Raw genomic sequence first — 16,750 nt, forward strand, 5'->3', positions numbered from 1 at the left:
AATTCAGCTATCTTGGCTGTTCTGGGGTAGTTTCTCTTTCCTTTTAAAAGTCTCTGAAAGTGTCGGTTGTTTCAGTGCCGTTACCTGAGTGGCCGCTGTGTACTCGTCGTGTTGTTGTTGGTGGTGTTTGTATTAGATTGGTCGTGTTGAACGTAGCTCTGTTCTTTCCACCACGCGGAACCTCCGCCTTGCAAACATTGCATCTGGCTGTTACACTGCCTTCGCTTTCAATTTTATAATACTTCCAAACTCCTGACATTTTCTCTGTCCCGACTCCCGAGGCACCAGCTGAACGTAGCCTCTTGTTAGCTTACTGCTACTATTAGACACTGCGCCCACTCTGCCAGATTTGAGAGAAATAAGCAACCAGGTCGATGAAAACAAGCCCAAAAGAAGCAACACATACATGATGTTGTGTAATTTTAACCCAAAACTAAGGCCTCAGGATGACTTTAAGACGTGAACATGGTCATTTTTGTTTTGTAACATTAAATAAAATGTATAAAAATATTTTATAAAAAAAAAAAAAAAAAAAATCCCATCCCCGATTTCTTTCTCCCGATCCCCGATCACGTGAAAATCACCTGATCGGCTCCGATCCCCGATCACGTGATCGGATCGGGACATCCCTAGTTAGACATTAGAATGTACTCTTCTTGTCTGTAACATAAGTGGTGCAACTGATGCAGTATTGCGCTAAGGGGAAATTATTTTGACCGGAGAGATTTAGATTTGCCGGTCTTCAGCACATTTTACCGGTCATAGTCCGGTAATTACCGGCTAACGGAAAGTCTGGTTGTTATATTCAGATATGAATAATGGAAGCTAGCTCTAAATGTTCCGTGTGTGTCCTCGCTGCTTGTTCACACACACAATTAATTAAGGCGATTAGTCGACTAATCGCCTTAATTGACGACTATTAGTCGACTAGAAAAATCTTTAGTTGCGGGCAACCCTAGTTGATGGTGTCCAAACATTGAAGGTCCAGGTTTTGGAGCCGTACAAAAGGATGGTCTCGATGGTTGTCCTGAACAGATTGAGTTTCATTGTGTTCAGCACATCAGAAGCCATATTTAAATCATCAGGTCCTAGAAGTTGAAATGTGTGCTAAAAGCTGAATCCAAAGTTTATTGTCCTCTCTATTCATTTGACTGAGCCGAGAACGGCCAATAAGCTACTGTGAACGAGCAGATTGGAGGCGGGGCTTACAGAAAATGCTAGTGCGCATGCTCTATGGGCCCAGATCCAGGGAAGGTCTGATATTTTTGTTCTCGACAGTTGGCCCATTTTGACTTAAAGTGCCACTGAGCAACTGTCATTGGAATAAATGGGTTCCCTTCATACCTTCGTGGTGAAGATGTTTATTTGTTACCTTAACCCAGGGGTCTGCAACCTTTTTGACCAAAAGAGCCATTCTGACCCCATTTCCACCAATTTGTTTTGTCTGGAGCTGCAAAACATATTTGATAACTTGATAGCTTATAAAGTTGTATATATTGTTACATCATAGACAAAAACTACAGTTTTTTTGCATTTATTATTTATTACATTATAGAAAACTGTTTACCTCTAATACCAAACAAATAACTCTTATAAGGAGACTTCAAACTTTCAAATAAATCAACACAGCACTTGGGTAGTCCTCTGCACATTTGAAGAAAATGAATATAATTAAAATTGACCCACTTTGAAATCAATAAAACATATAGCTGCACCCTAAAAAGAGTTAACTGATTGAATTATGATGAAGATCGTCAGGTGTCTTCCTCTTCCGTGTTGTTCCTCCAATGCGTAAAGGCTGCAGCACCTTTGATAACTTCTCTCCACATATCAAACATACCGGTAAGCCAGCATCGTTTGCTGTGAAAGCAGATAACTCTAACCACGCAGAATGAAACCCTCTGTGTTCCTCAGATACTTTTCTTTTCTTTGATGTATCCATAGTTCGCTCATCGAGCCGGGGCTCAGGTTATTCGCCTGTAAGAAAAGGCGCTGGTGCCAGTGGCGCGGGACCGTAGCAGGATGTGACGCATCTTTTAGTTCACCTAATTAAAACCGTTTTGTTTTTTATTTATGTGTCACAGTATCACCTCAAAATACAAGATACGGAACATTTTCAACAAAATATAAATAGTCCTACAAATATTTTTATTTTATTTCCTTCTTATTTTTGTCTAAGCTCAAGGGAGCCAGAGCAGAGGGCTTAAAGAGCTGCATGTGGCTCGAGAGCCGTGGGTTGCCGACCCCTTCCTTAAACCATCCTCTCTCTCTGCTGCTCATTCAGTTGATGACTCCAACACACTAGACATGGACTTTTCCTTCATGGAGGACATTGAGAAGTCTGAGGCCCGCACCGGCATTCCTACCACTCAGTACACCAAGCAGAACCCCTTCAGCTTCAAGCTGGAGGACTACCAGGATGCTGTCATCATTCCACGGTACCACTGCGCCATGTGAACCTTCAAACCACTTTTACTATGCTTACGATGTCTGAGCGCCACAATGACTCTCCCTGCTCCCCCCCCCCCCCCCCAGGTATCGTAACTTTGACCAACCGCATCGCTTCTATGTCGCCGACGTGTACACAGACCTGACGCCGCTCAGCAAGTTTCCCTCTCCAGAGTACGAGACGTTTGCTGAGTACTACAAAACCAAGTACAACCTGGACCTGTCCAACCTGAACCAGCCGCTCCTGGATGTGGACCACACCTCCTCCAGGTAGCAGCACAGGCTCTCCACTCTCATTAGTTTGCTCTATTTGCTATATTTGCTATTTTAACTACTAGGAATTTTCAAAAGGTTAATTCTTATAGTTTTGTCATTTGTCCCGAGTCTGTGCAAGAGAACAGGTTTAACAAAGGGTCTCAAACACAAACACATTTTTCACATCCAAGTGTGCTTCAGGATGCCCGGGGTGCCAATGGCCCACAGCAAATTCTAAAAGTATAATGGAATATGGCCCACACATGGAACTTGTGCTTGACTATATTATACATCTTATATATATGAAAATATGTTACACAGTACTCCTGTGTTAATAAGCCCACTTTTCAAACCTCTAGTGAGGGGCCCAGCCCTTCGTATATTTTTCTGTATGTGGCCCTCATTGAAAAATGTTTGGACACACCTGTAGAAAAGTAGTATAGCGCCTTTTGGGCCCAGAGAGAGATGTGTTGAGTATGAGAAATTGCCTTGAGGCAGCTTTGGTCGGGACTAAAGTGGTCAAGTTTAAAAAGTAAAGTATGTGGGGTTGTAAAGTTAGAAAGTAGTGATCTTACAGAGATCTGCTGCTGGAAACATTACCTGCTACTATCTTAACACCAGAACTGAACTGATCCAGTCCTGTTGCATTGTGGGTGATTATGGTCAGAATGCAAGTAATACAAAAAGCCCATTTTTTTGTATAAATGTCCAATGAACTGTACAGTTCTCTGTTAGAGATTTTCAGAATATTTTGATACAATATTTCGATTTAGCAAAGGTCACATTTGAAAGCAAAGTGATATCAAGTTCCAGTGTAATGACTGCACCTTGTCCATGACCATTATTTGGACAGGTAAAATCTTGTTCTTGTTCCCTCTGCTCTCAGACTGAACCTGTTAACCCCTCGGCACCTGAACCAGAAAGGCAAAGCTCTGCCGCTCAGCAGCGCAGAGAAGAGGAAGGCCAAGTGGGAGAGTCTGCAGAACAAACAGGTAATAAATCACAGCCCCCCCCCATTCATTTCAGTGATACCACCAAGGCAGGTCCAGGAACAGGAGTCCGGCTCTCGTACCAAACATTTGTAAAACTCAGGCACCAACAATCTGATTGGCCAGCACCAAGAACTGAGAAAGAAAACATTTGAATAAAAAGGATATTATGAACATAGCAGCTTATGGTAAAATGTCCAATCAAATCTTAAATAGAATAAAAAAATGCATATAATTATAGGAACTTCAAGTTCAAATATGCACATATACACAATCTCCTTATATGCATGTTTATTACAGTGTATACAGTAGGGATGGGAACGATTAATCGAATATTCGAAATTATTCAGGTATTCAAATAATTATTCAGGTATTCGAATATGAGTTATGAATATTTTTATGGATTTTTTTTGGGAGGGATGCCTAAGTTGATTACATATTATCAAATTGAATAATTCAATGTATACGACAGTGCCATAGCTAAATGTGTTAGGTCTAAAGGTGTGTTTTGCTCCGCTCACCGGTCCCTCACAGCGGGCAGAGCTGCAGGTGCTGATCTCTCTCTCTCGCGTCCGGTACTTCACTCGCGTTTATGTCCAAATCCATCAGATCTAGCTAGTTCTAGCTAATGATATGGCTGCTGCCCCTGCCTACACGCAGATCACACAGACTCAAACCTCATCTTATGCCCAAATGCGGCGCAAATGCGCTCCGCAGCCGTTGCGAGGTTCCGGCGCTAACCGTTCATGAGCGTGCTCCCCCGCCCCCTGTCAACACTCGCGACACATGAGTGGCCAGCCTAAACAACAATAAGCGCTGCTTGGCAACCGTGTGTGGCGGCAAAGTACATAGAGATTTTGACAGGAGAGATTTAGTTTTGCCGGTATTCAACATATTTTACCAGTCATAGTCCGGTAATTATTTACACTCTAAGAAGAGTCCTACACAACAGACAGGGCGTCAAAAAGGAGTAATGTGTGGAAATATTTCGACCAGGTTAGTGAGTGCGGTGTAGAGTGCAAACTATGCCAAATTAAACTTATATAACCTCTGTTCCAGCTGAGAGGGTCTTCTCTACAGCTGGCCTGATTGTGAATCGCCTCTGCACATGAAAGCTGTAAGCCTATAGCTGTCAAACTGTGATCACCAGTTCAATACATTTGACAAATTCGACTTGGTTATTGAAAAAACCTTTTTCCAAAAAAAATGTTAGAAATGTTTTTTTGACCCAATTTTTTTTTTATAGGATATGTACATTTCGGTTAACCGGTTAACCGTTTTTTGGGGGGTCGAATATTCGAATATACATTTGCTTTCAAATTCCCATCCCTAGTATACAGAGGTGTATACATTGGATTAGTAATAATAATAATATGAATGCTTAACTGCACAGTTTAAAAATGTTTGACTGCTGGTGATGAAGTAAGACCATTGTCTCAGAGTGCCTGATTTCAAAGATTTACTTTTTATTACATGTTGTATCCATTTTCATGATTGACATTTTTGAACAAAAGCTATTATGGATTGATCATGACTCGTATTTAACTGCAAAGAAAACCATCTAGAAGCCAATGACGTCCTGGTATAATTCTTAAATATTAGACATGAGCTTCCACACTCTGAGCTGCAGCAGTGTAACATTGCATTGTGTTTGTCAGATCCTGGTTCCAGAGCTGTGTGCCATCCACCCCATCCCCGCCTCTCTGTGGAGGAAAGCTGTGTGCCTGCCCAGCATCCTGTACCGCCTCCACTGTCTGCTGACTGCAGAGGAGCTGCGGGCCCAGACCGCCAGTGAGGCTGGAGTGGGGGCTCAGACCCTCCCCCCCGACTTCAGGTCTGGTTTTACCCACTAAACCACATAAACACAGGATCAGTGCTTAACAACAGCGAGACATTGTCAGTTATTCCATTTTATTTTCTCTACTGTAGTACTAACACTGCACACGACACGTCCTGCTTATTCTCTCGCAGTGAAAGAGTGCAACAAATGAAGTATGCTGCCCTTTGCTACTGGGCATCTGCTAAATCTTTAATGGTGCGTTTGGAGCAGACGCTCAACTGATTCTCGCAGGAGAGGAGGACAACACGTGTCATCATCCATGGCAAAAATCATGTAGTCACTGTCTCTAGCAAGTCAAAAGTGGGCTGAACCAATTTTTTGTATTACAGTGGTAAAAATAAACCAAATCAACATATTTTGCTATGATTTTATTTAAAAAATGTTTCTTGAGGATGCCTAAATAACAACATACTGAAATGAAATAGTTAAAAGCCGGAGTTATTTCTTTGTCAGTGTCTGTCCGCATGCCAAAATCTTTTAAAATGATGATTGGTTCTATCATGGCTAGGCTGAACTTCCATTCTAGCTTCTCTGTCCACACTCAAAATAAGGTAATGTGACATAAATTAAGCAACATCTATTTTTCTCATGCCATAGACAGCAGTGTTTCCCCTATATACATTGGGGGCGTCAGCCAGGTACTAGGGAATAATCGATTAATATTCGCCAGGGCTGTCCGATTTTCGAATTTGATCATGGTCAGTTTCTGGCATCCCTACCGGGTACCAAAAAAAAATTAATTAATTTATACATTAAAATAATAATACGTGGTGCTCGCGTCATCGCCACGGAGGAGCACACAGCCTCTGTGAGCGAGCTAGAGAGAGAGCGCACCTTTATCTATTTAATATAGTTGTACAAAATAAAGTAAGAAATCATTCCAATGTGTACTATAGCAGGGGTTCCCAAACTTTTCAGCCCGCGACCCCCAAAATAGCAGTGCCAGAGACTGGCGACCCCTGTCAAGTTTTCCGCACTCTCGTGGGAATATCTCCGCAATGGAGCGAGCTTAAGTTTCACTTTCGATTGCATGATATAGCCCAGCGCAACACCTTCGTCAAACATGTTGCCACTTGTTTGTACCATTTTCAGGCGATTTGTAATCTGTTCTAGAAAAACGATGTGTTTTTTAGGATTTCAAAAAGCATATAGAACAAACAATGGATGTATTTGATGAACATTTATCCACGCTGAAAGAGGATTGCATAAACGTTTTTTTTATTTTAGTTTTGTAGGCAGACCATGCAGGCCTCGTTAAACTTGGGCCTGCGACCATAGTTTTACTGTATTTTGTTTTGAAAATCCACAGCGGAGGTTTGTGTCGTACTACATGCGGTGTATTTTGCATATCTCTCAGGAGTCTGTTGGCTCGGACATAAACTCCGTAATAAATGTAGTCTACATTTCATAAGAGGTGTAAAACCTGAGAGCATTTTAAATCGCATTTGAATGAAATCTGTATTGTTGATTTCATGTCTGAACGAGGCGATATAGAGAAGGTTAAGCTGTCATTATTAGGCTACTATGTACTGTTGGAGTGGTGAGCAGGCCTATTGTTTGGGATATTTGTGGAGTCAGGTGGTCCGTGAGTGTTTTTTATTGGTTAAGTGGTCCTTGGTATGAAACAGTTTGAGAAACACTGCGCTAGTGGATTGTCAAAGGGGGAGCCTCGCCGCGGGGAAATTATACAGATGGCTAGTCCGCCCCTGAAAAATGTCTATGCACACGTTGTTATTAATAATAATTAAAAAAACAATTATTTAAAAAATGTATTAATTTTTTATTTTGTAATCATCTCGACCCCCATTTTGGGAACCCCTGTACTATAGGACAGGAAAAAAAAGGTTTAGAAGGGGAGTGATTAGTAAAATATGCATAAATAAAAAGAAAGAATGCTAACTAGGTAACATAAGATAAGAATAAACCAGTTTAAATGATTTGTTATTGGTTGTGATCATATTCTAAAGATGTTTGGATGATTGAAAAGTATACAGCTCCCTTTCATCTGAGTGTTGAGAGCTGTATCCATCAATTCATGTTGTGCTCAAAGTGCACCAGATTGATGCATTTCACTTCAACATTTAGCTGGGCCTTAGCACCGCTGCTATGACTCCATCCTAGGGGAAACACTGGACAGTGTATAGTTTATACGCATTCACTATTAAACTTTGATTTCTTTCCAGTCTGTAGTTTCAACGTTTGTACGTCATTGATGACGGGAGGAGCATGTCATCACTGATAGGATGCTGATATGAGAAATGATATGTTATAGAAATGCCATAGTTCAGCCTCTTCAGATATTGATCCAAACATTCTTTTGTGGTTGTTGTTTATTTGGCAGGTATCCGAACTTGGACTTTGGCTGGAAGCGATCCATCGACAGCAAGACGTTCATCTCCTGCCCTGACTCCTGCAGTGATGATGATGATGATGATGAGAATGAGGGTGAGGGTCCCTGTGAGCACCAAGAGACTGTAACCCCTGAACCCAACTCCCTAGCGCGTCCCAGCAGTCCCCACCCCCTCGTGGCCCCTGAGCCTGAAGAAGAGCCCTGCACCAGGACCCTAACCAACGGCACGGCCCTCAGCACCAACTGCGATGACGACGGTCCCCAAGACGAGCACCTTCACCAACAGGACAACTGCCAACGCTCCCGGCCCCGCTCCCCTGGGCCGCAGAGCCCCCAATCAATACAAAGCACTACCTCACTTCCTGTGCAGCCCCCCCCTCCCAGCTCCAAGAAGCCCAGCTCCAGTCCTCCGCAGCCCAGTGACGAATGTACGCCAGGGAGCACCTCAAATCCATCTACCTCAGTCTGCTGCCTGCCGGCTCCCGCAGTACCTTCTGATCAGCACGGAGCCCCGGCAGGAGACCCCCTCAAAAGCCTGGGGCCCAACCCTGGTCTCATCCTGCAGGCGCTGACCCTCTCCAACGCCAGCGACGGCTTCAACCTGGAGCGCCTCGAGATGCTCGGAGATTCTTTCCTCAAACACGCCATCACCACGTACCTGTTCTGCACCTACCCCGACGCGCACGAGGGCCGCCTCAGCTACATGCGCAGCAAGAAGGTCAGTTACAATACAGCGTTATCTGTAAAGCACCCAACAACCTCCACACCAAAGGAATGAAATACAACAAACACACAGCTCAGCTCACAAACCATACAATAAGTACAAATACAAATAAAGAGGTACAAATAAACAAGAATAAAATAATAACAGCCATGAAGTAAAAACAATAGAAAGCAACAACCTACAAAGTGTGTTATCTAAATGTTTGACCTCTTTCTTTTATAATTTTGGAATCGAAACGGGGAATCGATAAGAACCGGAATCGAAATCGATAAATGTCAAACGATACCCATCCCTAATCATAGGTGCAATGACTGGAGTGTTGCAGGAATGAGTCCTAAAACCTAGAAATGAGTCGGCATTTTATTACTTCTGGTTCCCTTGTCTTGAAGTCAGCCATGTTTTTGGTTGTTAGTCTGAAATAAGGTCTGTGGCTAACACAAGCTGAAGAGATTTCACCTTTTGTTCTACAACATCAAAGGCGTCAAAAACATTTTGGTTTCCACCGCCTTTAGATTTATATATCTGGTGATTGCATTTACGCTTCAGGGATCATAACGTGGTGTTAATATGTGGATAGTATCCTGTTGAACAAAACGTGCAAGTATCATAAACCTGTTTGCCACAGATTACATTTTCTGCAATAATCCAATGGAAAATCTCATTGCTTTTTCTCAATGTGACTTCCAGGGATTGGCCTGAAAACACATTCACTGCACATTAGTACATTTGGCAAAACTTCTCTTTAACTCACTCAAAATGTCACAGGAACTCTTTTGAAAACTCTTGACATGTTAAGGTATAATTACAAGCCGATACACAACGGACATCCTACCTCATAAATGGGGAGAAATAGAGGACCAGAATACTGGGAATTCTCAGATATGTGGGTGGAGACAAAAGCAATCCATCTCAGGATGCTAGATTAAGACTGTCTAGTAGATCACAGTTTTACATTTTAAACACCAATGTAAATAAGAAAATATAAAGTACTTTTAAAATGTTCAAATTAGGGCTGTCAGTCGATTAAAATATTTAATCGCGATTAATCGCATGATTGTCCATAGTTAATCGCGATTAATCGCAAATTAATCGCACATTTTTTATCTGTTCTAAATGTACCTTAGAGGGATATTTTTCAAGTTTGTAATACTCTTATCAACATATGAGTGGACAAATATGCTTTATATGTTTGTTTATTATCATTTGAACAATGACAAATATTCTCATGAATATTAAACACAACAACCTGAACATTACAAAGTATTCTCCTCAATTCAACCTGGAACCTCTCTCATACAATAAGGTGTGTGTGTGTGTGTGTGTGTGTGATGTGTGTGTGTGTGTGTGGTGGTGTGTGTGTGTGTGGTTGTGTGTGTTGTGTGTTGTGTGTGTGTGTGTGTGTGTGTGTGTGTGTGTGTGTGTGTGTGTGTGTGTGTGTGTGTGTGTGTGTGTGTGTGTGTGTGTGTGTGTGTGTGTGTGTGTGTGTGTGTGTGTGTGTGTGTGTGTGTGTGTGGTGTGTGTGTGTGATGTGTGTGTGTGTGGTGTTGTGTGTGTGTGTGTGTGTGTGTGTGTGTGTGGTGTGTTGTGTGTGTGTGTGTGTGTGTGTGTGTGGTGTGTGTGTGTGTGTGTGTGTGTGTGTGTGTGTGTGTGGTGTGTGTGTGTGTGTGTGTGTGTGTGTGTGTGTTTGTGTGTGTGTGTGTGTGTGTACTGTGATGGATCGTTGGAGCTATGTGCAGCTCAAGGCATATATGCCTGTGTGTATGAGCTGTGTGCAGCACTATCCGTGCTAAGTGTGCTGTCTGGCTACCTGCATAAAGTCAAGTGCTCGGCGCAGTTGTCGGCGAAATGTCGCTCCTCTGTTTTCATTGAAACAGCTCCTTATATCCGTTAGCTCAGCTAGCTAGCACCAGATGCTAACAACAACACGTAAGGTGTGCTTCGCTCGCGCCACACATACACACGCCCTCCCGGTCCTCCCGATGGCCAGTCCGGGCCTGCCGGTGAGCGTGGAAGTGTGGTCTGCCACAAGCGGGCAGCAGGAGCGGGGCTGTCAGCATCAGCTTGTAGATGGTGTTTTACACTCGATGCGCTCTGAAACTACGGGGGCCGAGGACAAAAAATACACATGCGTTAATCGCGTTAAAATAATTAGTGGCGTTAATTTTTTTTTTCGTTAACGCGTTATTAACGCGTTAACTTGACAGCCCTAGTTCAAATATGTTGTCGATTTGAACATTACCCACTTTTATGCTTTTAGTCAGTCCTTGTACGTGAATGTAATACAGTCTTTCTAATCTTATTACATATTTGAACATCCTTACAGACCCTGAGTTTCCTATTCACTGAAACATGTAGCATGCTGTCAGTGAATAACCTTTACCCTGTAACATGTCCATCCAGGTGAGCAACTGTAACCTGTACCGCCTGGGGAAGAAGAAGGGCCTCCCCAGCAGGATGGTGGTGTCCATCTTCGACCCCCCCCGTCAACTGGCTGCCCCCCGGATACGTGGTGAACCAGGACAAGAGCTGCACAGACATACTGGACTCAGAGGAGGTCAGTGCACACTTTCTCTCTCTTTCTTTATACTTACAGAAAAATGTAAATTAAATAAAACTAGGGATGCTCCGATCGATCGGCCGCCGATCGATATCGGCCGATACTCACTCTCTGCCGATCGATCGGTGCTCTCTAAAAATGTCGATCGCGAGAACCGATCGCATGACGTAAAATGATGACGTAAAATACATGACACTTTTCTCAGTGCGCGGCAAAACAAGCTCGCCAAAATGGCTTCACCAGTCTGGCAGTATTTTAAGGTGTCCGAAAATGACAATAAAATAGCGGTATGCAACGTGAGTGAAGCTATTTTATCTACCTCTGGAACTAGCTAAACTAGTTATAAATATATGTATTCTTCACTGTCGGGTCACTCATTACTGGATCAGTGAGCTGCATGAGATACTGACAGGCTGTCAGGAGAGAGAGAGAGAGAGAGAGAGAGAGGGAGAGAGGAAAAGAGAGCGCTTCCTCTCATTTCTCCCGTGTTATTATCCAAAGTTTATGTAAACTTGAATAATTTACTTCATTTGAATGTAATAATGATGTTGGTTGTTGTTTGTGGAAGCGCCAGTGAATGAGCCCCATTAACTGAGTTGTAAACATCACTTTAAATGAAAGATCCCCTTAGGCCCCGCCCACTCGATCGGATCGGCGATCGGTATCGGCCGATACTGATTCCGGCGATCGGCCCCAAAATTGGCGATCAGCATTTTTTTTTTCACGAAACTGTGTCTCAGGGCTTCGTAACATTTATGAAACTATTAATGTTCCATACTCACTTAATGGGAAGAAACTCGGCTAACTGACGAACCATTTTTATCGAAACAATGGAATGAACAAAAAGTCCCACAAGAAGCGTCTAAATGAGCCCTGAGCGAAAAAATGCTATCGCACTTAGCACAGAACTCTAGGTATAAATACCCTTATTACTTATCGTATCTGCACAAACAAGATATCGATTAGCAAGCTGAGATTCCACAGATTCCAGAAATATTAGTATCATCACTGAGCAATCCGAACTCGCGAAAACAGACATCACAACACGTAGCTTCACGGAGGAAACACAGAGAGATTCTTACCTCAGCTGTTGTTCTGATCAAAAGTTGTGTTCAATGGCATCAAAAACGATGATAACGCTGCTGAAGGTTAATCCAAAGGTTAATCCAATGTGTCTGTGTCACTTTGAAATGATTACTGATAATCCATCTTCATATTTACTAGTTTCAGCCTAGGTTTCAGTTTTCAGAGCATAACATAGCTTTCGACAGCGTGCGCGTCACACTAACTCCTCAATGGTAACGTGTGTGTATGTGGAACTTCCCCTTCAATTCTATTGGCTCTAACGGTTCAAAAGAGGTGTCAATCACCAAAATCGACCAATGGGTTCCAGAGAAACGGCAAATCCACCCAAATGACCCCAAAGGTGTTTTTTTCTTTTCTAAATCTCTCTAAAAAGGTCAAATGTCACTTGTTTTGCATCAATCTTGATACAGGGTACTTATTATATGTTATACTTTGGATTCCTAAAGCTTTTAGTCTACTAACCCATCATTCAAGGGTGGTTTTCACTATAAGACGGACACTATAATTTACATTTTTTTACTATGTTCAATCTGAATTTACTTTAAAATGAAACAATTCTATATTGATTCTGACTTTTCTACATCCAACTCACAGGTGTATCGTTGCTTTGAGAAAAAGGATTATAAATGTTCCCCTTTTTAGAAGTGAGATATAGTCATTTGTTCTGGGAATGTCATTTTCGTGCCTGAGGCCTGAAAAACAGGCTCAGAGCTTAACAGGTTAATCGACCCAGGCAGTGTGTTTTTACTATAAAAATGTAAGAGTTGGACATTTCGAGCATACCCGTACTTTGTGATAAACCGTTCACAGTGAAGTATGATCTTCATTAATTAGTGTCATGGATGTTGTGAGTGTTATGATGTGGTCTGGCCACTAGAGGGCAGGCTTCCCATTTGTCTGGCAACACAACATGTTTGTTTTTAGGTTTACAGCTGATAGAAATAGAGAGGGGTGAAGGAAACATTTCAACTCACAGCGTCCAGCAGCCAAACAGCCCAGAAACTGGACAGAAATAACATCCGTTATAATCTTAAGTATTTTATAAAACAATCAAATCACTTTGCTTTGAATGATTTTTCTTATACAAGACAAAGCAGGAACCACAAACTAAGTCGAGTGAGAAACGCTCATTTAACAACCAGTGCTTCTGGTCTGCTTACCTGAAGCTGAAAATTGTACTTAAAATGAAACGCCTTGTGTTTATGTTTGCCTTTCTTGGTTCATATTTGTACGTTAAAGTGTCAAAGACAAATTGTAGGTAATGAATCATTTCTGTTTTATAAAAGAAAGTGTATGTATTCACAACTTTTGTATTGTAGCTTTGTAAAGAACCATTCCTAAACAGGAGCAAAGAGCGTTGTTTCTGAGTCACGCACTGCAAAGGCCTGAGGAAACTGTACCTGTCTATATCATGAAGCTTCATTTAAATAACAAAAAATCACTTTTAAGGCAGGTTTTAAAAGTGATTACTAATTAATTTCCTTCTTTAATGTCCTTTGAACTCTGCTTTCCTTCCTGTTGGCCATCATCAGGTCAAAGAGGAGCTCCTGGCCAACGGGCAGTCTGGAACGGACTTTGACGAGGACGATGAGGAGGCTGAGGAGTGTAAGGAGGTGGAGGAGGAGGAAGAGGAGGGGCTGATGCTGAAGGAAGAGCCGAAGGACGAGGTGAACGTGGAGGACGATCTGGAGTACTACAAGGAGCACATCAAGTTCATCGACAACATGCTGTTGGGGTCCGGAGCGTTTGGCAAGAAGATCTCTCTGAGCAGCTTCCCCCCCTCCCCCTCCCCCTCCCCCTCCCCCTCCCTCACCCCGGCCTCGGCTTCCGCCCCTGCTACGGAGACCCCACGCGAGTGGAAGCCCCCGAAGAAGCCCCACCATCCCACCGCAGCCCACTACCCCCCTGAGCCGGCGCCCAGCGGGCCCTCAGCCGAGGAGTTTGACTACAGCTCGTGGGACGCCATGTGCTACCTGGACCCCAGCAAGGCGGGGGAGGAGGACGACTTCGTGGTGGGCTTCTGGAACCCGTCAGAGGAGAACTGCGGGGCGGAGCTGGGCAAGCAGTCCATCTCCTACGACCTGCACACGGAGCAGTGCATCGCCGACAAGAGCATCGCCGACTGTGTGGAGGCTCTGCTGGGCTGCTACCTCACCAGCTGTGGAGAGAGAGCCGCCCAGATGTTCCTCTGCTCCCTGGGCCTCAAGGTGAGCCACAGGCCAATCATTCCATTTTAATAAAGGGAGTCGCATACAGGCAAATGATAAAAGACACATTAATAAGATAAAGTGAATAAAAGAGTCAAGGACCATGGTGCTGATGTAATTCATAGCCGGTTTTAGCCACATTGTGCGTGGTGTGATTAGAGATGTGCTGGTTACCATGGTGAAACACCCCATATAATATTCAAATATAATAACAACTCCAACTATTTATTTTTCCGCAAATACTGTGATTATTGCCATTTTCAGACGGCACTGTGAACACCACCGGTCTAATCTAACATGGTGAAGGGTTCCTAAAGTTCAGTGTGGGAGATGCAGGTGTGTTCTAAGACTCACAGAGGAAACTCCGTCCAGTGTGCCTGCTCCACGTCTTGGGACAGGAGGGTTCACAGCTGGGGCTCAGACAGCAAGGACATGTTTTAATATCCCAGACCTGTTCTGGTCATATTTTCTGTGCTTATTGATCAGCTTAAAACAACTGATAGGAAAGCTATATAACGATTGTCATTTTAAAGGCATGGAGGTTTTTCTTTTATTGAATAGCAGCATATGTGACCCGCTCTATCGAAATCAGTCGGAAGGGGTTCGGGTGTTTTGTTTGATTTTAATTAAACAAAGTCTTGGCTTTCAGAATATGAAACTTTTATTTCCAAAATCACACGATAAATACATGTTTGAAGCTTGTAAAGGGAAGATGACAGCTCTCACTCGCCACTCTGCTGTTCCGCAGTGTTGCTTCCCCTCCCTCTGGCGGAAATTATGAATGTAAGGCGTATAGTAATCATGGATAACACGGCAGGGCCCGTTACAGTTTGTTTTAATCTGATTTCAATTAAACAAAGTCTTGGCTTTCAGAATATTAAACTTGTTTCGGCAAATTCAGATGATAAATACAACTTTGAAGCTTGTAACGGCATAATTACAAGCGGAGAACGGAGTAACTTGACGTCACAGCAGGCATAACAACAGCTGGTGTTTCTCGTGAGTGTTTTCCCCGGGAAACAAACACAATACACACAAATGCAAAAATACACAAACACACACAAACACACACACACTCGCGAGCTTCCCCCAGACCAGTAATCCAAACGAAAATATCTTCCCTCCGTAGTATTTTGATCATTTGCTCCGCTAATAATCAATCAGATCGATGGATTCTAGAGAAGAGGAAACTTTGAAAGCCTTTTTCTCAAAATGATGACTCGGTGACAGTCATTACATCATGTGACATGTGATATCATTAGAAAGCTAGGAATCTCCTCTTTCCAACAGTGTATACAACTCAAAATGTGTCTTCGGGTCAATGCGACTGATTTCGATGGAGCAGAGGCCTGTACTACGAAGCCGGTTCACCCTAACCTGGATATGTTTGAGTTAGCCGGTTGGCCCAATCCAAAACATACGCGCTCTCGCTAAACTGTACTACGACGCTGGTTATCAAGTGGATCGCTCAAGCCAGCCGTGTCCTATCTAGTTAGGTGCGCGTTCCAGAGTTCCCGTTAGAATATTTTTTTGCCGGTCAACATGTCCGTTAAAGTTGAAATCTTCCGGACAAAATTAGATAAGTGCCGGTTAAAGGTCTTCTTTGTTATTTATTGAGCTTTAAAACAAATTGATATGATTCGACATTAAACAAACTAATTATAGTAGATTAACTACATTATTCAAAAGTGTACAGTAATTTACAAAAACGCGGGAATAATAAACGGAGCGCTCTCTCCTTCTCCTGACAGCCCGTCAGTATCATGCAGCTCGCGGATCCAGTAATGAGTGACCCGACAGTAAAACTAAACATATCTATAACTAGTTTAGGTAGTTTGAGAGGTAATTAAAATAGCTACGTGTGATTTTCTAACCTGAAGTGTGTTTTGCTCTGCTCGCCGCTGCAGGGGATCATGCAGAGCTGCGTGTCGACTCGTCAGCAGCAGCCGATCTCTCTCTCCTGTCAGATTAGACTTTACTCGCATTTATGTCCATATCGATCAGATCTAGCTAGTTCTAGCTAATGATATGACTACCTGCTTGTTAAAAGACACCTAAACAATAAGCGTCGCTATGCAACCGGATGAGGCCACAAAGTATAGCGCAGCATTATGCATTTGTTTACATGCCCACCGGAACCCCGAGGCATTACCAACAGATCAACGCACAATCAACCCATACAGGACATCTCTTTCTCCACATTAAGTGTTAGACATTAGAATTGACAATTTTTGTCTGTCACATACTCTTTTGTCTGTCACATACTATTCTTGTCTGTCACATAAGTGGCGCAA

General features: G+C 42.9%; 1 protein-coding gene across 1 annotated transcript in view; it reads left to right on the plus strand.

Moving 5' to 3' along the window:
- The window catches only part of dicer1 (dicer 1, ribonuclease type III), a 50,855-nt gene that overhangs the window by 23,880 nt on the left and 10,225 nt on the right, over window positions 1–16,750 (plus strand). The window contains 8 exon segments of the mRNA XM_034135194.1: window positions 2,285–2,438; window positions 2,536–2,718; window positions 3,590–3,695; window positions 5,351–5,526; window positions 7,874–8,600; window positions 11,007–11,081; window positions 11,083–11,160; window positions 13,782–14,456. Coding sequence (XP_033991085.1) covers window positions 2,285–2,438; window positions 2,536–2,718; window positions 3,590–3,695; window positions 5,351–5,526; window positions 7,874–8,600; window positions 11,007–11,081; window positions 11,083–11,160; window positions 13,782–14,456 — 2,174 coding nt within the window.

Source organism: Trematomus bernacchii, unplaced genomic scaffold (genome assembly GCF_902827165.1).
Source record: "Trematomus bernacchii unplaced genomic scaffold, fTreBer1.1, whole genome shotgun sequence".
Lineage (NCBI taxonomy): Eukaryota > Metazoa > Chordata > Actinopteri > Perciformes > Nototheniidae > Trematomus > Trematomus bernacchii.